We start from the raw sequence: 23,780 nt of genomic DNA, 5'->3' as shown, positions 1-23,780 counted from the left end.
GAGTTACAGGCCAAATGGAGCTGCTCCAGCTGCATGAATAAATCAGGGAACTCTCAGGTAAGGAAGGTCAGGTGTGGGAAGCGGTTATGAAGCTCCCTCAGAGCCTATCCCTTGGGTGAGTGGTATTAAAGAGAACTCACACTCTTGATTAGGATTCCTTGGTCCCTCATATTGCTGGGTAGTGAGGTAGGGATTAGAAGTGGGGAGCCCCCTTCTGGAAAACGGCCTCAGGGAGCTGGCATGGGATTTCTGGCCTAAATGAGAGAGGACTAAAAGGTGTTCACATTTGCCTTCCCTCTTCCTGATAACACTGAGAGATTGCAGGCCCCTCACTGCCCTGATGTCTGCAGCAGCTGGACCAAGCCAGGGCAAGGGTTCACTGATTCCCTTTCAAGTCAGAACCCATTCCCTGTGTCAGTCCCCACCCCTCTGCCCTGTCTATCTGGAACACACTTGGAGAAGGTACAAAGGAGCAAGTTCCAAGTCCAACAGAGAGGGCTTTTGTAAAGCAAAAACCAGAAAGCCAGCTCCAGGACAACCGGCACATGCTCCAGCGTCAGTCAGTACACCTGTTCCTGCGATGGAACCCGAAAGTGAATGATTATTTTCATTAAATTCCCAATCAGTGCACAGGAAGTGAGACTTTTTCCCTCCCCACCACCTGCTTTTTCACCATCATTGTCTTCGATACCCCCCATCCATCATCGCCAGTAGGCACTGGCCTGTTGCCAGCTGCTCTGGCCCTCAGGCCTCTCCCTGGGCTTCCTTGTGAATCTGGCCTGCCTGGCTCAGGGTGACTGATTGTCATTGTATCCAAATCTGAGTTTCTAGGCAACTCAGAGCAAGAAAAACATATGGAATGATGGCTCAAATGCTGGAGCATTTAGAGGTTCCACACACATAAAGAGGTTCCAGTGCTCCTGAGTGTCTGGAATGGAAGTGAGAGAAATAGTCTGTGAAAACAGGAATGCTGGGATCCTAAAGATAGCTGGATAGGATCTAACAATAATAGTAATGGACATTTATCCACGCATCCACCCATCTATTCATCCAGTCGTTCCTCATTCATTCCACAAATCTTTTCTAGGATTTGCCATGTGCCAGACATGGTTCTAGGTTCTGGGGATTTAATAGTCAGTGGATAAAAATCCCTGCTCTTGTTGGAGAAGACAGAAAATAAATAAGTAAAGAAGTAAAATATGGGCACCTGGGTGGCTCAGTTGGTGAAGTGGCTGCCTTCGGCTTAGGTCATGATTCTTGGAATCGAGTCCCACATTGGGCTCCCTGCTCAGCAGGGAGTCTGCTTCTCTCTCTCCCTCTGCTGCTCCCCCCCATGCTTGCTCTCTCTCTCTGTTTCACCCCTATTCTCTTTCTCTCAAGTAAATTTTTAAAAATCTTAAAAATATTTTTTTAAAAAAGTAAAATTTATGCTATATTAGATGCTAAGTGCTATGGAGACAAAAAGAAGCAAAGCTGGAGGTTAGGAGTATCAAGGAGATTGAGTTTAAGTAGGAAGGCTGAAGGAGACCTCACCCAGAAGAAACATTTTAATTAAGACTGAAGGAGGTGAGGGAGGCAGGCTATGTGGATATGTGGAGGAAGAGTTTCCAGGCAGAGGAACCATAAGTGCAAAGGCCCTGAGGTGGGAGTATATACAGCCTGTTTGAGGAACGCCTAGAAGTCTGTTTGGCCTAGAGCAGAATGAGAAGCCTGGGGGTTAGATAACATAGGGCCTTGTTGGCCCTGAATAGATTTTGGTCCCTCTCTCTGAGGGCTGTGGAAAGATACTGGAGAGTTTGGGGCAGAATTAGATAGGATCCTACTTACTGTTTAACTGGACTGTACTGAATATTATACTTACATTAGACCACAAAAGGGAAAGAGAGTGTATCCAGGGAGACCATTTGGAGGCCTCTGTAATACTTCAGGTGAGAGACTGTAATGGCTTGAGCCAGGGTAGTAGTAATGGAGGAAGTGAGAAGTGGTTAGAGTCTAAGAGATTTTGGAGGGGGAGATGACTGGTGATAGATTGGATAGATGGGAGAAGATGATAGATTGGATGGGGAGTGTGAGTGAACAAGAGGAGTCAAGGATGCCTCTGAGGTTTTGACAGGAGCAGCCAGATGGCTGATGGTGATGATGGCGATGATGGTGATGGTGACAATAACAAGGTAACAACAATGACAAGTTATTGAGCACTTACTGTGCCAACCGTGTTGCTAAGTGTTACACGCATTATGCTGCGTATCCTCAGAACCACCTCTGAGTTATCTACCGTTCCAGGTGAGGAATGTTACAGACAAGAAACAGAAGCCCAGAGGTCTTACAGCTAGTATGTGGTTGGGGTATGGGAAAAATTCCGATGTACATTGTTGCTTGGACAGAGTAGAGCCCAGTGGATGGGCAGGGAGCCCTCTGGGAGGCAGAGAGCTCCTGCAAGTACAGCCTTCCTTGTGTCCTAAGCTCAATCTAGATAGAGTTCTTTTTCTTGACTGTTATATGGTAGTCCATGAACTTCATTAGGTTGTTTCATAAAACAGAGGCCGTTCTGGTGGTTTATAGCACCTATGGCCCAGGCAGGTTGTTTTTAAAACATCTCTGTACCTCTGTTTCCTCATCTGCAGGATGGGGATATTAATTGATCCTATACCTTAAGATGGTCCTACATAGTAAGACAAGGTGTGCAAAGCTCTGGCACAGAAGTGCCCCAAAAAACATTAACCATTATGATGGTGCAGGTGGAAAACCCTTGATCTTGCCCTGACCAGGTTCTCTCTGGGAAGGGAGGGTCTTAATGGAAATGTCAGGATCCTCAGGAGATCTGGTTCTTGGGGAAAGGGAGATAAGTGTGACTAACACCAAGTCATCCAACACAGGCCTGGGCCTATTGTGTGGCTCTCATGTGGGTTTTGGGGTAAGCAAATGGGACCCGGGCTCATATTAGAAGAGAAAATGGCTCTCTGAATATCTGCCGGATGCGTAGATGTGTTAATGGCTAACTGACCTAGAATCAGTGTTTGCCTGGGTTTTTAGTAGATAACCCCAGGTCCCCTTTTCTGAGCAACTAGTGTGAGTCAGAGGAGAGGCTGGTGGACGGGAAAGTGAGACTATAGGGACTGGAAATTAGCTCTCAGCACAGGGAGCTGGAGTCTGCCTTTCTTTAGACAGTGGTTCTCAGTGGGGGACCTTTGGCCATATCTGGAGACATTTCTGGTTGTCACCACCAGAGTGCTACTGACATATAATGGCTAGAGGTCAGGGGTGCCACTAAACATCCTATAATGCATCACACCCCCGCGTACAGCAGAGAATTTTCCATCTACCTGAAGTGTGAATAGTGCTGAGGTTGAGAAACCCTACTTTAGACCAAACTCTAGATCAAGTGTGGAAAAATATTCTGAGAATAATCCTTTCCCCATCACATAGGGCCGTTATAGTGTAAAGAGGTGCTCACAGGTGATAGAAACTTTGGGATGGTAATCAATCCCTTCTAGTTCCTCAAGTGCCAGCCAACAAATTCCTCTGACCATCACAATGGCCTGTAAGGGCCTAAAGGACTGTACCTCCTCTCGGATCTTATCTCCCACTTTTCTTCAGCATCTCAGCTTTAGCCATCCTGGGACATTCCCACCCCAGGGCCTTTGCGCTTGCTCTTCCCTCTGACTGAATGCTCTCATCTACCAGCTATCTGTATAGGTTGCTGTCTTCCTGCCTTTAGGTCTTTGCTGAATTGTCACTTTCCCAGACCACCCTATATAAATTTATATAAATAAATTTCCCAGACCACCCTATGTAAGTTATGTAAGTTTATATAAATAAACTTCCACTAAGTCTTTGGTCTCTCTGTTGCTCTTTTTTGTTTTTCTCCATAGTGCTGTTAACCTGAAGAATACTACCTTTTTTACTCCTTGCCTCATTCATGCAGATCATTATGGGCCAAAGGAAAGCTCATTTCATTCAGCTATTCATTCAACATCTCATGCAGGCCTACCAAGCACAATGCCAGATATTAGTAATCAAGAGGTAAATGAGATTTGGCCCCTGTCCCCCAGGAAGCCCACAAGCTTGAAAGCAGTTTCAGTACAGTGTGATAAGTGCTGTGAAAAGGAGGGTCCAGGGGGTTGCGTCAGCATAGAAGGGCCTGCTAGCAGTGTAGGTGGGAGTGAGTGTGGACACAGCCTCCTGACAAGGTGGCTTCATGAGCTTAAACCCCACAATCCAGGCGAGGAAGTGTAGGAAGGACACTATGGTCAGACGGAATTGTAAGTGTAAATGCCCTGGGGCTTGAACCAGTGTAACCTGTCTGGCAACCACAAATTACTCCGGAGCTAGAACATAGCTCTCATGTGAAGTGCAGAAGCTGGCCGAGCAGAGGATTCTGTAGCCATGTTAAGGAGTTTGGAGTCTTAGAGAATCACTGAGGGTTTTTAATCAGGAGGTGACCCAATCAGACTTGCATTTTAGAAAAAAGAAATTTCTGGGTTTGCTGTAGGGATAGCTTTGGAGGAGGTGGACAGATACTCTAGGGTGCTGTTGTGGTGATGGGGTGGGGAACCCTGGCTGGAATGAAGGCAGTGGCAAGGGGGTGGGAAAACTGGAGATTGCAGAGGGCTTTAGGAGGTGGTTTCAGTAGAACCTGGTGACGAGTTAGATGGGAGAATAGAGAGGAGTCAAGAATGACCTTGAGATTTCTGATTTTGACATTGGGTAGAGAGAGGTGCTATCAGTTAAGGCAGGGCATGAGAAAAAGCAAGTTGTAGGGAACAAATAAAAAATGCTGAGTTCTTATTTTGAGCACATGTGGGATTTGGGACATGTGAGGAACATGCAATAAGAAGTCCCAGCGACCATTGGCTCTTGAGCCTGGAGTCCTCAGAGAGCTAAGAACACAGGCAGCAGCTAAAGATTTGAGAGTTACTATACAGTATGTCCCTGGGACAATACTGGAAAAATCCTTTTTGTAAAGAGCCTGTTTATTCCCAGGAAAAAAGAAAATTTATAATGCCTTCTCCAAGTGATTAGTTTTTCCAAAGGTCACTTTAGAAGCCCTGCCAGTTTTTGAGAACTCATTTTGATTAAACCGTATATTGGAAGGAATCAGATACTCAAATGTAATGAGCCTGAGTGTCTCTTTTAGATAATAAAATCTCTGCTGGTGTTTACTGCTTTGAAATACCGGCTAGTGGGAATGCTTCAAGTTTCAAGTATTCAAATTGGTTTTCATTTAATGTCATTAAAGAATGTAAAATTGATTGGTTCTCTCTGTAGCACTAGATTCAGTGTCAGTCCCCGAGTTATGTCAGTTAAAGCTGCAAAGAGCCATGGGCTCCCCCTTCTGCCCTGATTAAAACAGTCGCAGGGCAGAGGTTTGCATTCTCATGCAAACAGGACAGGTTCCTCCGTCTCATCCACCTGCTGCATGGTTTTTGGAGGGTAAATGTGTGTTGACCTGTGCGTTGTGTCATGCAGTGTGTGGCTCTAGTTCCTTCAACATCGAGGGGCCAGGATCAGAGATTAGGACTGCAGCAAAAAAGAGAAGATGGATGTCTTCTTCTTGGATCTCTGACCTGTGATAACCATTAGCTTACAATTCTGCAGCAGGCAGAGGAGAGCTGTAGGTTCTCAGTTCTTCCTGGAAGGGGACCGTGAAACAGATGTGTGGGTGGTGGTCCATGTCCTGGGGTGGATAAAGGATGTGAGGAATCAGCTCTAGGAGTCAGTCAGCAAACTGGAAAGGCCTGCCCTGCTCACAGGCTTGTGTGAAGAAAATGGCCCAAACCAGATCACCTCTACAAGGTCTTGTTCCATAGGTTGAAGTAAAATCCAGTGTGCACCCAGGCACAATGAAAGAGACCATTAACAGCCTGGGCTACATAGAGGTCAGAAGCTTGGAACTGCTGGGATGAAATTTTATGCATCAGGCATACTCTGTGTGGGATGGAAACAAAAATGACCCAGTCAGATTTTCCCTTCTGGGAACGTCAAGGTTAAGAGCACATCCATGTTGCTATAAAGTGGCTACACAAGCCAGCTGAGGCGGCTTTGGGACCTAGGACAACTGAGTTTCTGAGAATGTCGCATACCCAAACTCCCCCAGTGACATGACACCACTCAGAGGGATTATACCAATTAAGAAGGGACTAGAGGCCTGAATTTCAGATGGGGGATACACACTCAAATGCTACAGGGGTGAGGCCGGGTCTGTAACTGTGGGGTTGGCTTGGTAGGAATGTGGCAAACTGACTGGCATGTTTTCTGATGAAAAGGAAAAATTATTACTCAGTTCCAGCTACTTGAGCTACTTGTCACATTGCAAGAATATGGGCCTGTGCCTCTAGATCTTCTGTTTCTTCAAGAGCAGTTGTAAATTCAACTCTAATTGTGAAATGTCTCAATTTCAATACTGTGTGGCCCAAACGTAATCCCTGTCTTGGGCGTCTTCAGTCCATGAGCTGCCTGTTACATCCTTGATTTCAGGGTTATGGGAAAGAGAAGGAGCCATAAAGACCTGAGAAGTAAGCCAGAGAGATCAAAGGGAACCAGAAGACAATGGGCTCATTGGGCACCAAAGGGCAGAAGTTGTCAGGTTGGGGCTCCAAAGTGGACAAGGAAGGTGAGGACTGACAAGCGCCTATTGGCTTTGGGAACCAGGTGTCCTTGGAACATTAACCTGAGCAAACAGTCCATAAGTCAGCCCCAGGCAGGAAATTGTTGACTCTGCTGCCCAGAAGAGAAAGCTGTTCCTGGTGGTTTAGTATCTGGAAGAACTTACACCATCTGGCTGCCTCTCAGCCAGCCCAGCTTCAGGTTGTGTTTGAATCAAAGGCTGTTTCAAGGCTCCTGTAAGGTGTAGTGTGATTGAGGCAGCCATTGACTGCGTATGCCTGGTCTACATATGAGCATATGAGATAATTCTTCGATTTAAGTCATCATTAGACAATTCTTTATTCCTTGAAGCTGAACCCAGTCCTGCCTGACAGAAAGTTGATGATCTGTCTTGTGCCCCAGTCCCACAGCAGGATGAGGACTCATTTACTGATCATCTCCCATGTACCAGATCCTATGTAGACACTCTCAGTCAGTCCCTACAATGACTCTACCACTTTTGTTAATTCCCACTCCACAGATGAAGGTGAGACACAAAGAAATGTACCCAAGCTCACCTATCTGGTCACGGCAGTATTGGGTTTCATGACCAGGTTGGCCTGACTCTCAAACCCATGTACTTTACCCCAAACCTTGATGTCACTTGCAGACAAAAGTATGTGGGTGACTCAAGCTAAAATAGAACAAAACAAAACAAAACACTTTAGGATTTGCCAGTGCTTGGCATATCATCGTTGATAATTACTGATGTCAGCAACGATAGCTTCCAGAGTGCTCATTCCACTGTTATGGCCAAAGACTTTCCATCTCTGGGCATCACTGGGAGGCCAAATAACGAAGATTTCTCTCACTTCAAGCCAAACTTCAAGGTTCAAGATGCATATGCATTGACCGGGAGACCCATGTGCAATAATAATCCAGGATGCAAGGATGTGGGAGCAGCCAGAACCATCATTTCGGAGGACACGTCCAAGCTGTCACTTCTCCACGAGGCACCCAGTGTATACTGTTTGGACAGTTCTAATGGCATGATTATTATAAAGAGTTTCTCCTGCTTTGTGACACTCCTGACTTCAACCACAAAGTCTTTGAGAACAGAAACCAAGACCCCTTTTCTGTGGGGGTCCCAAAGGGCCCACCCAAGGCCTGGCACTGAGCAGAGCTGAGTAAAAATGGGGTATATCAGAATGCAATAATAACAGTTTCTGCCTAATGAATGCTCACTTGGCACTAATGACATATTTGAGCCCATTCTCGTCACCACAACTTGCAAGGGAAAAATCATTAATGCTTTTGTGCAGAGGAGGAATCTAATAATGATGATAAAGAGGATGACAGCCAATATATTCTAAAGGTCTTAATATGGTACAGTACCAGGTACTGTGCTAAGCATGCTAGGAATTATATCTTATTATTAAATTCCCTATTTCACAGCCAAGTAAAGAGAGGCTCAGAGTAATCAAGGTCACCTGTTCAAGGTCATCTGGCCAATAAGTGGCCAGCATCTGAGCCGAGCATCTGAGCCTAGGACTGTGAACCTCTAAAGCTGAACTTCATTCCAGGACATGCATGGGTCAGACTGGAGAGAAAAGGAAGCCTGGGAGGGGTCAGGGTTTGAAGAGGGCAAACTGACAGAAGGGAGAAAAGGCTACACCAGAGCGGCAGCCAAAAAGAGGGGAAGAAAGGCAGCACGGAAAAGGGCAGAAACCAAAAAGGAGCAGCACCCACCCTGCACTTCCCTGTCCAGATCTGGAACCTCAGGTCCTGCCTGGCCTCCAGGAACCTGTGTGCTCGTCAAGCCAGGTACATTCTGGAAGCAGGCCTTGGGGACAGACACGGAGCCAGACACTTCCCAGGAGAGGCTGTGAGGGATTCTGGAATCCAGTGTTCACATCTACTTTCTGCACCTGTGCAATCCTTGCAGGTGGGAAGTGGTATAGCACAGGGTCCACAGGCCCCACTTGTGAGCTCTGTGACTTTGGGCAAATTGCTTGGCCTCTGAGCTTCTGTCTCCTCCGCTATAAAATAGGGAGAAAAATGGTGCCACCACACTGGCTTGTTGTGAGGATTAACTGACTTAACATGTAGTGGGGCACTCAGGACAATGCCAAGCACACAGTTAGTGCTGACCATGTGAAAGCTGATATGAAAATCCCTTCTACCCTGTCCCAAGGCACAGGTCTGTGCTCTGTGCCTGAGGAAAAGAAGAGATGTCTGCTGATGCAAAGAACAACAGTCCAGAGGATAAAAGTGGACAAGCAGAGTTCAGATAAAGGTGACGGATGGCAAATATTTGCTCAAGAGCTTGCCCCTAACTGCCACCATTTATTGTTCTCTGTTTGCATTCCAGCTACTTGACATATTATCTCATTTAATCTTTTAAAAAAAATTTTTTTTAAAGATTTTATTTATTTATTTGACAGACAGAGATCACAAGTAGGCAGAGAGGCAGGCAGAGAGAGACCAGGAAGCAGGCTCCCTGCCAAGCAGAGAGCCCGATGCGGGACTCGATCCCAGGACCCCGAGATCATGACCTGAGCCGAAGGCAGAGGCTTAACCCACTGAGCCACCCAGGTGCCCCAATCTCATTTAATCTTTACAACAATCCACTATGGCTGTGATGCTCATGCCCATTTTACAGAGGGGAAAGTTGAGTTTCAGAATATAAAGATAACTAAGAGGAAAGCTTGACTTTTAACCTTCAATGAGACTGAGGAGCAACATATAAATGAAGACTAAAGTGGCAGTGTAGTGTCTTGTAAATTGCTTAACCTCCCTGGACCTCAGTATTCTCATCTGGAAATTGAGAATGGGAGTATATACATATATGTTAATGATATGTGTTCTTGTGTGTTTAACAATATATAAAATATATATCATAATATATATAAAACATATATAATATATATAAATTTATATATAAAATATATAAATATTTATATATAACAATATGTAAAACTCTTCTGGCTGCCAGGAGCAAGGAAGCAGATCTCACCCACCCATCACCCACCACTGAGGAATGGGGGACACTCACGAAAAAGCACCATGAGGAAGCGGGTCTGGTTCAGCATCTGGGTCAGGCCAGCAGGTGTTAGCACTAGCAGGTTGCCTTCCTCCACGATATGCACGGGCTGGGTTATGTTGATGCTGGCTTCCTTGATGTCCTCCTCTGGCAAGCCCCGGACAGTGGAGATGCAAAAGGCCACTAGCAGCAGGGATATCCATAGCAGCTTCATGACTATCCTTCAGGAGCACAGAGAGGAACAAGAGCCCTTATCAGCATAGGTGGCAGGGCACCATGTCATCACTTCTTCCCCCAGACCTTCCCTGCCTACCCAGTTTATGCATGGAGAACATGGCCTGAACACGGCCCACTCCCTCCCTAGTAGTGCCTGCAGCTTGGCAAGGCACTGGAAGAGAGACAAAGTGTCAGCTTAAGCTCACTCCCTGTGTAAGCTGCATAGGGATAGCTCAGAGCAACAGGGCTCCATGCAGAACAGTAAGAATCCAAATTGCACACCAGCCACTTGAGCCCACTGGCTCCCCAGACAATAGGTGAGACTTGGAGAGATGAGTCCCACTCCAGAGTCCTAGGGTAAGCCTCTGAGCCTCAGAGATAACTGGTCCAATTCCCCATCGCAGCCTCTGCTTCATGCTCCTCCAGCCCCCTACTTGAATGCCCACTTATGGTGGGAAGCTCACTACTTCACTTCTATTCATACACCCCATTTGATATTTGAACAAGTTTTCTCAACTGTTGATATTTCTTTTAAAAAAGTCATAACTATAAATCATACTTGTAAAAATTCCAAGTAATACAATGAAAATATGTTAAGTAGAAAATAAAATCTCTCTCATAATCTCAACTGTGAGAAACCTATAACAGTTTGAAATGGATTCCTACACATGTTGAAAATTCCAAAATAAATGCACATTTGAATGTACAATTTTAAACATAAATGGAGTCAGCTAATGCATATTGGTCAGCATTCTGATTTTCTTAATAATGTGAAATATATCCTATATATATGTCTTATAAAAGTATAAAAGTACATTTTAGATCTATGACATGATTTCTGTTCCTAATTCTTTACTTTTTATTTTATTTATTTATTTATTTTTACAATTTTTAACTGTTAGAATGGTCTGGGTCAGAAGCTTCCTTTCTGACTTTTCTTAATTATGTCTTCCCTAACAATTTAAGCATAGAATCTCCTTCTCAGATCTTCGTAAATACTCCTCAATCATAGACCTGTTTCTCCACATAACATAGACTGTATGAGTGTCTTAAATAAGAAGACCTATAGCAGTATATTCTAGGTCACACCTTCATATTAAATTTATGAGGATCTTCATTTCTTTGTTGACTGCTGTAGCCTAGCACCTGGCATTTGTGGTAGGAAACTGAACAAGTGGCATGAATAAATATGTGAATGAATGAATAAACACTTGATAATTGTCTGGGAAATTGTCAAACTATCTGAAGGTTTTTAAAAAATAGATCTAATATAATTTTTTGGCCTAAAATATAGAGAATTGTGGCCAGCTCTAACGCTAAATTTTGTGAGTACCTATAGCTTAACGTTCTTGTCATGTGCCAGACACTGTTCTAGTGCTTTCCACACTGTCACATCTCTTATGACAACCCTAGGAGGTAAGGATAGTACTATTGTAATCCTCTTTTAATGAGTATAAAATAAGGGACAGAAAGGTTAAATAATTTGCCCAAGATCACACAGTTAGTAGGTGTAGAGGCCGAATATATTTATTTATTTACTATTGTTTAAAAAGGGGAGGGTATGTGCTATGGTGAGTGCTGTGAAATGTGTAAGCCTGACAGTTCACAGACCTGTACCCCTGGGGCTAATAATACATTATATGTTAATAAAAAATTTAAAAAATTCTTTATTTAAATTCAATTTAGTTAACATATACTGTATTATTAATTTCAGGGGTAGAATTTAGTGATTCATCATCTGCATATAACACCCAGTGCTCATCGCATCAAGTGCCCTCCATAATGCCCATCACCCAGTAACCCCGTCCTCCCCACCCACCTCCTCTCCAGCAACCCTCCATTTATTTCCTCGAGCTTAGTGTCTCCTATGGTTTGCCTCCCTCTCCCTTTTTTTCCCCTTCCCTTCCTCTATGTTCATATGTTTTTTTCTTAAGTTCCACATATGAGTGAAATCATATCTTTCTCTGACTTATTTTGCTCAGCATAATGTCCTCCAGTTCTATCCACATTGTTGCAAATGGCAAAATTTCATTCTTTTTGATGGCTGAGTAGTATTCGTTTATATATAGAGATATATAGATATAGGTATACACACACATACATACACACACACAGTATTCCATTATACATACACACATACACACCACATCTTCTTTATCCATTCATCTGTTGATGGACATCTGAGCTCTTTCCATATCTTGGCTATTGTGGACATTGCTGCTATAAACATTGGGGTGCAGGTGCCCCTTGAGGCCACTTTTAGGCAGACAGCCGTGAGCAATGGAATATAGACAGAGCCCATAGCGACCCCCTGGCTGAATACAGACAGGCCCATTAAATGACCCACCTCAAAATATCCATAGGCCCTGAGTAATCAATGGGCTCCTTACAACCAGACACAGTTACCAAACAAGAGGGAATTCCACATTGCCATACCTCCTCATATTTCCTCTTTAATTAATTAATTATTTATTTTTAAAGATTTTATTTATTTATTTGACAGACAGAGATCACAAGTAGGCAGAGAGAGAGGAGGGGAAGCAGGCTCCTTGCTGAGCAGAGAGCCCAGATGTAGGGCTCGATCCCAGGACCCTGGGATCATGACCTGAGCCGAAGGCAGAGGCTTTAACCCACTGAGCCACCCAGGCGCCTCTCATATTTCCTCTTTAAAAACAGCCCCACTCACTGCTTCCTTGCAGACAGCCTCTTCTCTGCTGTCCTGGCCACTGCTCCCTTGCGGTGGTGTATTCAGTAAATTTCTATCTGCTTTGTTCTGCCTTAGCTGAGTCCTTTCAACCCCTGTGCCACCAGCTTCCACCCCATCGTCACCCCACATTTGGGAGCAGGCAGTCTAGTTACAGATCCATGCCCTAACCACAGTGATATCCTACCTCTCTGTGGCCTCTTGGTGACAGAGTAGGTTAAGTATCTGACTCTTGGTTTTAGCTCAGGTCATGATCTCATGGGTCATGAGACTGAGTCCTGCATGGGGCTTTAAGCTCAGCACAGAGTCTGCTTGTCCCTCTCTTTCGCACTCTCCATCTCCCCTCCCACATGTGCGTGCCCTCTAAAATAAATAAAATCTTTTTTTAAAAAAATGGATGCTGTGAACAATATTTTGAGACATTGACAGAGGCTCCCCACCCTGATACCATTTACCTTCCATCACTGCAGGGCTGAGCCTACAACAGAGAAAGAATCAGATTTTTGATTTGGGGTTGTAAAACCGGCTTTTGAAACTCATAGCAGGAATCAGGCACTTACTTGCAAGCCAGGGCTCGAGTTACAGGAATGGATTGTAGATGTTTTTTGTTTTTTGTTTTTGTTTTGAAAGAAAGAGGTTTTGAGTTCCCCATGGTTTATGCTCTGAATGAAATTTTTTTGAGGAACTGAGAACAAGAGATCAAATGCTGTAACAAAAGATGCTCCATTGCTCTTATTTTATTGCTCAGGAAATTCCAATTGTTTTGAGAGCTGTGACCCAGGAATTATGAAGACCAAATCTAGATGAGGAATGTATTTGGTCATCTGAATGCCCAAATATATATTTTATGTTAAAACAGAAAAAGAAAAAAGCCCCAAATTGAATAATTTGAGCCCCTCCCCTTGCCAGTGGCAAACAAGACTCAATTATAGTTTCAGCTTATGCCAGGAATTTAACCTTCCAAAAGTCAACCTGAAATTTCTTGTTTAGCAGTGGTAAGATAATCTGCATGATGAAAAAAATCCAAAAGACAAACAAAATCTCTGCCTTTCCCTTCTCCCACAAAACAAGATGTTCTTGCCTGAGAAAATCCTTCCTTTGCTAATAACATCTTCCCACACCCTCCTGCCTATAACCATCTTCCATGTTGTATAACCCCTAGGGGCATCTCTCTCCTGGCTGGATAGGATGCTACCCAATTCGTGAATTGGTTAATAAAGCCAATTAGATTTTTAAATTTACTAGGTTGAATTTTGTTTTTTAACACTTAAAAATCGAAGTGTCACAGGGGCCCTACCCTGTTTCTCCTCTGTACTGAAACCCCAGCTTCAACTCTTTGCTGACCATTGCAGACCTAGTAACATGCCAGTCCATAATACTAAGTACATATCACCATATATTAAGCTACTATTTGAGCTTTACACATACCATCTTGTTAATCATCACAGCATGTCTATGAAGTAGGTGATGTGGGAAGCAAAGGCAAAAGAAAAATTAAATTTCTTGGGGCACCTGGGTGGCTCAGTGGGTTAAGCTGCTGCCTTAGGCTCAGGTCATGATCTCAGGGTCCTGGGATCGAGTCCCGCATTGGGCTCGCTGCTCAACAGAGGGCCTGCTTCCCTCTCTCTCTCTGCCTGCCTCTCTGCCTACTTGTGATCTCTTTCTGTCAAGAAAATAAATAAAATCTTAAAAAAAAATTAAATTTCTTTACTACTTATAGTCCATTCATTAACACGGTCTTGAAACCAGAGTGACATTCCTCTAGGAACTCAGCTGCCTTGGTGTTAATATTTTGCAAAGGACAAAAGGCAATCTTAGCCCAATCCCAGGGTCCTGCCGAGTCTAATTTAATATACAGAAATTCCTTTGGAATCGTCCTTCATCTCTGCCCCACAAGGTATGTGTTGAAAATCCTCCTCCAAGCATATGACTCACCGGTAAACATCTGAAGGGTCTCATGACTAAGGTTTTACTAGATAGTAATAAGTGATCTTTTCCTAACAGTAGCTAGCCTCCTCAAGGTCCTGGAAACCTTGCTTCCAAAATTTGTTTGACACTTAAGCTATCCCTAATCCTTTCCCAGCTTGAAAATATGTAATTAATCATTCCTCATGACCCCAGGGCAGCCCGTTTCTGCCGATGGGTTCTGTCCCCATGCTATAATAAAACCACCTTTTTGCACCAAAGACGTCTCAAGAATTCCTTCTTGGCTCTTGGCTCTTGGCTCCAAACCCCATTTCCTATATTAGTAGGTAAAATTATGATGCCCCCTTCATGAAGGTGGAGATTCTTACAAGACCACCCAGCAGGTAGATGGAAGGAACATATGGGCTCAGGTGCATCTAAGCCCAAAGTCTGTGGTCTAAACCAGAGTTCAGCAAACTGGGCTATGGCCTGTTCTTGTAAATATAGTATTACTGGATCACAGCCATGCCCATTCTTTTGCTATTGTTTGGCTGCTTTTATTACAACAGCCTAGTTAAATAGTTGCCAACAGAGATCATATGTAGGCCAGCAATGCCAAAAAATATTTATTATCTGGCACTTTCCTGAAAAAGTTTGCAAACCTCGGGTCTAAGTCACCATACCACACTGCCCACATGCCCACACCTTGCACTCACCCCTCAGATCTTGGACTCCTTCAAATTTGTGAGTTTACTATCAGAGCTTAGCGTCTCCATCTGTAGACTACCTGCCTCTCAGGGTAGTTGCAAGGATATGATCAAGAACTTGTGCTCCACTAGCTCTTCTTGTCCCGGGATACACATTATCCCACTGGGAGCTTAAAAAAGCTTAAAAAACAGTATTGATGCCAGGCCTCAATGCAGACCAGTTAATTCAGAATCACTGAGGGTGCAGCCCAGTTATCTATATGTTTTAAAAGCTCCCCAAATGATTTTTTTAAAACTTTCTTTTGGAAAAAATATTGTATGCAAAAATAGAGAAAATGGTTAATGCGCCCCAACACACCTGTCACTCAACGTGGGTTACTGTCACCGCCAGTCTGTCTTAGTTGCATCACTCTCTGTCCGGGACTATTTAAAGCCAGTCCATGTGTTACATTAGTTCATCCATAAATAATCCACTATGAATCTCTAAAAGATAGAGTTTGTTTCTTAAAAGATAACCGTCATACCATTGTCTTACTTAACAGGATGAATGATAGCTTCTTTTTTTTAAAGATTTTATTTATTTATTTGGCAGACAGAGATCACAAGTAGGCAGAGGGGCAGTCAGAAAGAGATGGGGGGAGGGGGAAACAGGCTCCCCGTTGAGCAGAGACCCCGATGTGGGGCTCGATCCCAAGACCCTGGGATCATGACCTGAGCCGAAATCAGAGGCTTTAACCCACTGAGCCACCCAGGCGCCCTGAATCATAGTTTCTTATCAAATATCCAGACAATGTGAGAATTACCCTAGTTATTTCATAATTTAAAGTTTGTTTGAATTGGGATCCATATGAGATCCATGTGTTGTTGTTGACAGCCCCAGGTAGTTCTGTCTTATAGTCCGTAGGTTGAGAACCAAACAGTCAAATAAATCAACCCAGGTGAGTCATCCAGCTAGAGTGGACAGTAAGTCATCTAAGGGTCAGCCAGGCCAGTCACAGCTACTGTTGACTCCCCGTTCCATTCTCCCCTCACAGGCTTTTGACAAGAATATTCCCACATACAGATGGCCAATAGACATATGAAAAGGTGTTCAAAACTGCTCATCAGGGAAATACAAATCAAAACCACAATGACATATCACCTCTTTCCTGTCAGAATGGTTAGAATCAAAAAGACAAGAAACAACAGATGTTGGTGAGGATGTGGAGCAAAAAGAACCCTTGTGCACTGTTGGTGGGAATGTGCACTGGTGCAGCCACTGTGGAAAACAATATGGAGTTTTCTCAAGGAGTTAAAACTGGAATCACTGTATGATCCAGTAATTCGGCTACTGGGTATTTACCCAAAGAAAACAAAAACTGTAATTTGAAAAGATAATGCACCCCTATGTTTACTGCAACATTATTTACAATCCAAGATCTGGAGTGTCCATCCATAGATGAATGGATAACGATGATGTGGTGTATATATATATACACACACATATATACACACACACACACACACACAATGGAATATTAACCACAAAAAATAATGAAATCTTGCCATTTGTGACAAAATGGATGGAGCTAGAGGGTATCATGCTAAGAGAGATAAGTCAAAGACAAAGACAAATACCATAGGATTTCACTCATATGTGCAATTTAAGAGCCAAAACAAATGAATAAACAAAGAAAAGATAAACAAAAACAGACTCTTAAATACAGAGAATAAACAGATGGTTCCCAGAGGGGAGGTTGGTGGGGGTGGGGGGGAATGAGTGAAACAGGTGATGGGGATTTAAGAGTACCCTTATCATGATGAGCACTGAGTAATGTGTAGAAATGTTAAATCATATTGTACACCAGAAACTAATATAATACTGTATGTTAATTATACTTAAATAAAAATAATGTATAAATAAAAAACTGAAGAATACTTATAAAAAAACAAACAGGGATGCCTGGGTGGCTCAGTTGGTTAAGCATGTGTCTTTGGCTCAGGTCATGATCCCAGGGTCCTGGGATCAAGTCCCATAAGGGCTCCCTGCTCAACAGGAAGCCTGCTTCTCCCTCTGCCTACTGCTCCCCCCGCCTGTGCTCGCTCGCTCTCTCAATCTCTCTGACAAATAAATAAAAATTTTTAAACAAAGAAACAAATAAAAAGTATTCTCAGTGGTTCCTGATCAGTTCATGGAGATGAGGGCAGTGGGAGGCCCTGAGGAGGTAGCAGGTTTCCTGCTAACCTGGGCAGATTTGAGTATAAGCCTAGAAGGCCTCCAGTGATTGAGCCTCACAAGGAGACCAAGCCCCCCAACTGGTGGGGAAATCCCTCCATGGTCAGACTCCTGTGGAGTCTGTGGTTGACAACTCCTATTCATTCACTCATTCATTTGTTCATTCATTCATTCATGCATATATATAACAAGGTCAAATAGATCTTGAGGTCTTAATAAATACATGCTAAGTACCATTCCAGGTACTAGAGATAGGAAAGTAAACAAAATAGACAACACCCCTTGTGTTCATGGAGCTTACACTCAACAAGAGGGGAACACAGCAAATGAGATAAAGAAATAGAATATATTAGTATATGTCAGATGCTGATGAGTGCTAAGGAGAAAAAGTCCATCAGGAAAGATTTGAAAGTGAGAAGGTGAAAGGGGGCACATTGATATTTTAAATACGGCTACCATAAGCAGCATCACTCAGGATTTGCTGTTTGACTTGTTAAAAACAAGATGACAGGCCCCAAATGGAGTTGCTTGTGGTGAGTTCCATGTCTCCTAACTGAGACTTAACTTAATTACAGTCTTTGGCTCTCCAGAAATGGAATATTAAACCACTCAGTTAGGAGTCACCTGATTGGCACTAGCTAGATCATCTGCCACCCCCTAAAGGAAAGTGACCTTGTAATTACCAAGGAGACTTTTTGTCTGGTGTAACTTCCTTGTTCCTGTTCCCTTCAGCCGATAGAAGTCTTTAGTTTTGTACAGCTCCTCGGAGCTCCTTTCTATCTGCTAGATGGGATGCTGCCTGATTCATAAGTCATTGAACAAAGCCAATAAGGTCTTTAAAATTTATTTTGTTCAACACACTGAAGGGAGCAAAGAAATGAATTATATGTATTTCCGGGGTAAGGGTGGGAGGGGGCAGGTTCTTTCTCTCTCTCCCGGCTTCCCCACACCCCCTTTCCACACACGGCCCCTTGCTCTCTCGGGTCCCGAGACCGTCTCTGGCCATAGATTAGCTCATCACAGGGATCCCCCTCAAACTCTGGACCCCATTCTGATTCCAACCCCTGTCACTCAGTCCCAGGTGCCCTCAGCCCCACCTGGACCCCTGCCCCTGCCCAGGAACCCAGCCCCTCCCTGCACCCACCTCTCTGGCCTGACAACACTGGTGGCTCCTCTGTGTCCCTCTGGGAAGCTCTCAGCCCCAGCCACACACATTCCAAGCCTAGTTCTGGCATCTCTAACCAACCCCCCACACCCAGAGGAGTGCCATGATAGGAAACATTTATGATTAAGAATAAGTAATAACAGTAGCTAATATGGAGAGGCTTTGCTACCAGCTGCCAGTGCTCTGAGCATTGAATGTCCCTCATCTCCACCACCAGCAATCCCCTGTCGCAGCCACCATTGTCTCTGGTCTGGTCAGAGCAGTGGCCTCTTCTCTGCTTATTCTTTTTGCCTCCCCCCAATCCATTCCTCACACAGAATTTAGAGATTTCCTTCTAAAACATTGCTGAGATCACATCGCTCTCTGATGGAAGCATCCAGGGGCCTTCCCTCACATGCAGTCCGCTGGCGTCCCTGCACCCCGTCATCCTCACCCTCTGACCTCAGCTCTCTGCTCTCCCTTCCACTCACAGCGTGTCAGCCACGCTGGTCCCTTCCCTTTCTCAGGCACACTCTGCCTGGGACCTTTGCTTCTGCCTGGAACACCCTTACCCTGATCTGCAGCCCTTTTTGGTCATTCAGGTCCCAGCACAAATATACCAGTCCTTCCAAGAAAGGGTCCTCCCATGTGGCTCTGGCTCCCTACTGCCACCTCTGTCTCTACCGCTCTTGGCCACATTACCCCTGTTTGCTCCAAATCTGGTTTTATTCTTTCTGAGTAGTTATTGTTTGTGTTTCTAAACTTCTTGATGTAAGTGCCTTTGTTCACAGCTATTTCCCCACCTCCTGGAATAGTGCCTGTCCAGATCTGGAGCTCAGTGAATGTTTTTGAATTAATGAATTCAAAATGAATGAACAAATGACCTAATTTAATTCTCATACAAACCCTTGGGTCAGTTTCAGTGATTGTCAACCATGACTGCACATTAGGATCTCTTGGGGAAACTCAAAAAAATACTGATGCTCAAACCCAAACATACTAGGTTCTAATTTCATTGATATTTATGGGGTAAGTCTGGGCATCTTTCTTTTTTAAAGCCTCTTAGGTAATACTAACATGTAGCCATCTACGCAGTAAACCACACTGAATTTGTAACCACCTTGGCAGAAGGAAGGCAGCCCAGCAAGGCCCTGTGGTCAGAGTTGCCATGTTCACGCAAGCCCATACCTGTAGGAAGCCTGGTTACACTTGGGCCTGCTAGGGACTTGAGGAGGGAAGTCAGGTCGTGGCCTGAAGAGCAGGCTCCTAGCTTCCCTTTGCAACACAGAAGGACCCACAGGCTGCTGAGTGTTCTGAAGAAATCCAGAGGCAGAAATGAAGTCCCTCCTTACTGGGCACACAGGGACTGCAGCAGCCTGAACCACAGTGTTCCATGTTCTGGGGTTCTCCAGGGTGGCCCTGGAGAAGAATGGCCATTGTTGGGTAAGAAGGCCCTGACCTGCCTGTGCCAAAGGACAGTGGTGGGGCTGGAGGTCCCAGGAGCGCCAGAAACAAATCACACACAGCCTGGGATGCCGGGAGGGGCATGGTAGAGTGGACTCTGAACTTGGTGCCTAAACATTAGAATTTGAGTCCTAGCTCTGTCCCTAATTAGCTGTTTGGCCTTGGCCATGTCACTCACCCTTTCGGAGTAGCTTTTTCACATGTAAAATGGTACAGCCCACAGGGCTTTAAAAGGATTAGCTGAGCTGACAGGAGCCAAGTGAGCCACAGGGTTCCAGAGGGCAGAAAGCTGGCCCTTGTCCCACCTCCTAGCCTCTGTCCCACTCCCCATTCCAACCACACTGGCCTTCTTGTCATTCCTCCAGTATGACTGTCACATTCTCATCTTAGGGGTAATTGTGGTTTCTTCTGCTGCCAGCTCTAAACCCAGATGTATTCAGGTTCACTCTCTTAATCTCCTGCAAATATCATTTTGCTCAAATACCACTTTCTCAGCCTGGGTCTTTCTTATCCCTTTGTTTAAAACCATTAACTTGTCCAGCCCAGTCTTGGGTACTTTCTGTCTCTTTCTAGGCTTTATTTTTCTTCACAGGACTAATCACCTTCTAAGTTCCATATAATTTACTTTGCCTAGCAGGTAATAGGTGCTCCAAAATGTTTGTCGAATGACAAAAGAAAAGGCAGTTATCATTATTAGCATCATCATTTTTGTCAGTTTGTAGCCCCCAGTTCTGTGCTGCCTGATTCTTATAAAATACAGATAGACAACAGTGATATTGAGCTCAGGATGCCTGAAGAGCAGGTCATCTGTCCATCCACCTCCCTGAGAGTAGAGATTGTATCTCTAGTTCTGGCTGCAGATTTGCAGATGAGAAAGGTTGCCTGGGACCCAGCAGAAGTCTGGGCATTGAGGGGAAATGGAATTTGAAGGCCAAAGAGATGATTTTCTGTGGCCACACTTGGTAGGGAGGGAGAGGAGTTGGCCTCCATGGAAATGGGCCACCCTGACCTGGCCAGGAAATGAGTCAGAGCTACAAGGGGAACAAAACACAGTGCAGGACCAACACCCAGTGTGATTCTAATAGGGGCGGCAGCTGATGCATAAGCATCTTCTCTTCTACTGGAGGGACTTTGAGCCACTTCCAGGGATAGCTAAGGAAGGTGCTCTGAACAGTAAGTGAGCCGGAAGCTCTCACAGATCCTGGAGACTGAGAGCTTACACGACCTTGGATGTGAGTCTGGGAAAAAGCAAAAAAAATAAATTTTGTGTCTAAAATGCTGAAGGTTGATTTTTACCTGCTACACATAGCAATGTCTGGCAGATAAAAAATGTTCACTAACTATTAGTTCTCCTTTACTCTCCACTGGCTCAATAAATATTTACTGAACTCTCACAGCGTGGCAGGGCACTGCCGTGAGGATACAGCTATACGGAAAATCTAAAATCTCTTGTCGTTGTGGAGTTTATATTGTAGTGTATGTGTGTGAGAGGGGACAGATGACACAGTGAGTAAATAGGAAATACTGAACAGCAAGTATGAGAGGTGATGGTTGTATTAATTAAGCTTAACTGCGTACATAATGTACATGTTGTATACCTTAAATATATGGAATTTTATCTGTCAATCATACCACAATAAAACTGGAAAAAAATAAAAATATTTTTTTATAAAATACATTGAATGTTAGAAAGTCAGAAACGCCAAGGAGGAAAATCAAAGAGAGAAGGGAGGGTGGGAAGTGTCAGATAGGAGAAGGTTCTAGTTGGGGGTAGGGCGGTGGCTCAAGGCACACTGAGCAGGGCCTATGTGTGAATGGCAAGGTGGTGGACCGTGTGGAAGGAATGTCCTGGCAGCAAAGGCTTGAAGCAGCACTGGCTGGAGCCAACTCATAGGGGCGTACTAGGGACCATTAATAATCAGGAACTTTGCAAGCCAGTGGTTAAATCTTTGGTTGCTTGAAATTGGCCGTGCCACCATGGTAATATTTAACCACAGATATTGGCAAACACTGTGAAACAGGATCTTTTTTGCTGTTGTTCCCACAGATTCAGTTTACCAGCAGCAGGGAGGACAAAAGTCAGGCAGACCAGTACAATGTGGTGGGAGCAGAGCTTAGCAAGTGGGTAGGAGTGGAGAGCCAGGAAATCACGTGGGGCCTTGCAGACTGCTCTTGGAACACTGGCTTGGACTGTGAACCAGATAGGGGAGCCTTAGGAGGCTTACAAACAAAACAAAACAAAAAGTTTTATTTAGGTTTAATTTCACATCCCATAACTCATTCAAGTATGCCATTATTACTACAATTATCAGTAGTAGTAGTAGTAATAATACACTTACAGATTTATGCAGCCATGATGATCACTGTCCAAATTTAAAACATTTCTGTCACCTCAGAGAGATCCCTTGTGTCTATTTGCAGCCATTCCCTGTTCACATACCCAGTTTCAGGCAACTACTAATCTACATTCTGTCCCTATGCATTGGAGGGTTTGGAGGAGAAAAGGAACACAGTTAACTTATATTATTGTTACTATTATATCCTTTCTGGTAAAACATAAGGAGGTTTCTGTTCTCTTTTCTGCTGAGGTGGTGGTGACCTGAATTTTCAGGGAAGATATCCACCAGAGCCACAGGAAGCTGTGAGAATAGCTTAGCAGGGTCACTCTCATTGGCTCCAAGCGTGCTGGCCAATTGAAGCCACCGTGTCCTCTACTGGCTTTGGGCTCTGCTCTCTCTTGGCTGCATTTGGGGCCAAAGTTCCCAGTGGGAGACCAAGTCAGCAAATTGCGTTCTCCAGTGTCCTGGAGGAACCTGAATGTTTAAGGCCCGCATTCAGCTAAAACAGCATTGAAGGCCTTTTGCATTTCTTGGGTTCAAAAGCAAGGTAATGTAGAGAGAAATCTTTTTAAGGACAGGTGTCAGCTGCCTCGGAGGCCTTTGCTGCTTAAAGCAAGAAGGGGCATGCCTGAAATGGCCTTGGGTTAGCAGGGAGGCCGATTCTAATGATCAGCTGTCAGGGGGCAGAGGAATCCATGGGAGGGAGGCAGAGGAAAAGGCTTGGGGCAGAGTTGAAGGGAGGGGAGGGTGGGAAAGCGTCAGGTACAGGGAGTCTGAGGACTCAGGGCTCACAGCCAAACAGAAGCCCGGACCTGGGCATTTCTGGAAGGTGAGACCTGTGGTCACTTATCCTCTTGAAACCTGCCTTCTGGTTCCATACGTGGTTTAGGAATATTTGTTCCAGCACTTTGAAAAATGCCAATCAGGATGGTGTTGAAAGTATAGGAGGGGGAGACGAGCTGTGAGATACTGTGGACTCTGAGAAACAAACTGAGGGTTTTAGAGGGGAGGGGGGTGAGGATATGGGTTAGCCGGTGATGGATATTAAGGAAGGCACATATTGCATGGAGCACTGGGTGTTATATGTAAACAATGAATTTTGGAACACTACATCAAAAACTAATGACATACTGTATGGTGACTAACATAATATAACAAAAAAAATTAACATAAAACCCCTATGTTTGTATTTGCATAGGAAAAAACCCTGACTTTCTTTATCTATAAAATAGAGAAAATAGCATTTATATCATAGAGTTGTTGTCAAGATTTAAGGAAATAACATCTATAAAGCACCTTCCAAATGCCTGGTACACAGTAAGACTTCTGTAGATGGCAATTATTATTGTTTTTCTTGTTATTGCTACACATTGTTATTGTTGGTTATGGCTTATTCTGTTTGGACAGCTGTCGTTTAAACAACATTTATTTCTCAGAGTTCTGGGGACCAGGAAGTCC

The 23,780-nt window shown here is 44.2% G+C and overlaps 2 protein-coding genes across 2 annotated transcripts in view; one reads left to right on the top strand and one right to left on the bottom strand.

The window, feature by feature from the left end:
* Positions 1 to 18,560, bottom strand: part of PDILT (protein disulfide isomerase like, testis expressed) — a 41,271-nt gene extending 22,711 nt beyond the window's left edge. The window contains exons 1-2 of the mRNA XM_045994229.1: positions 18,520 to 18,560; positions 9,641 to 9,849 (exon numbers count right to left, since the gene is read on the bottom strand). Coding sequence (XP_045850185.1) covers positions 9,641 to 9,842 — 202 coding nt within the window. The 5' untranslated portion in view covers positions 9,843 to 9,849; positions 18,520 to 18,560. The remainder of the gene's footprint in view (positions 1 to 9,640; positions 9,850 to 18,519) is intronic.
* A 4,181-nt stretch (positions 18,561 to 22,741) lies between these two features.
* The window catches only part of ACSM5 (acyl-CoA synthetase medium chain family member 5), a 34,234-nt gene continuing 33,195 nt past the window's right edge, over positions 22,742 to 23,780 (top strand). Inside the window, exon 1 of the mRNA XM_045994050.1 lies at positions 22,742 to 22,869. The gene's annotated coding sequence lies outside the window, so the exon portion shown is untranslated. The remainder of the gene's footprint in view (positions 22,870 to 23,780) is intronic.

The sequence above is a fragment of the Meles meles genome, chromosome 21, assembly GCF_922984935.1.
Source record: "Meles meles chromosome 21, mMelMel3.1 paternal haplotype, whole genome shotgun sequence".
NCBI lineage: Eukaryota > Metazoa > Chordata > Mammalia > Carnivora > Mustelidae > Meles > Meles meles.
The sequence above is the reverse complement of the archived record's forward strand: the minus strand, read 5'-3'. Positions and strand labels throughout refer to the sequence as shown.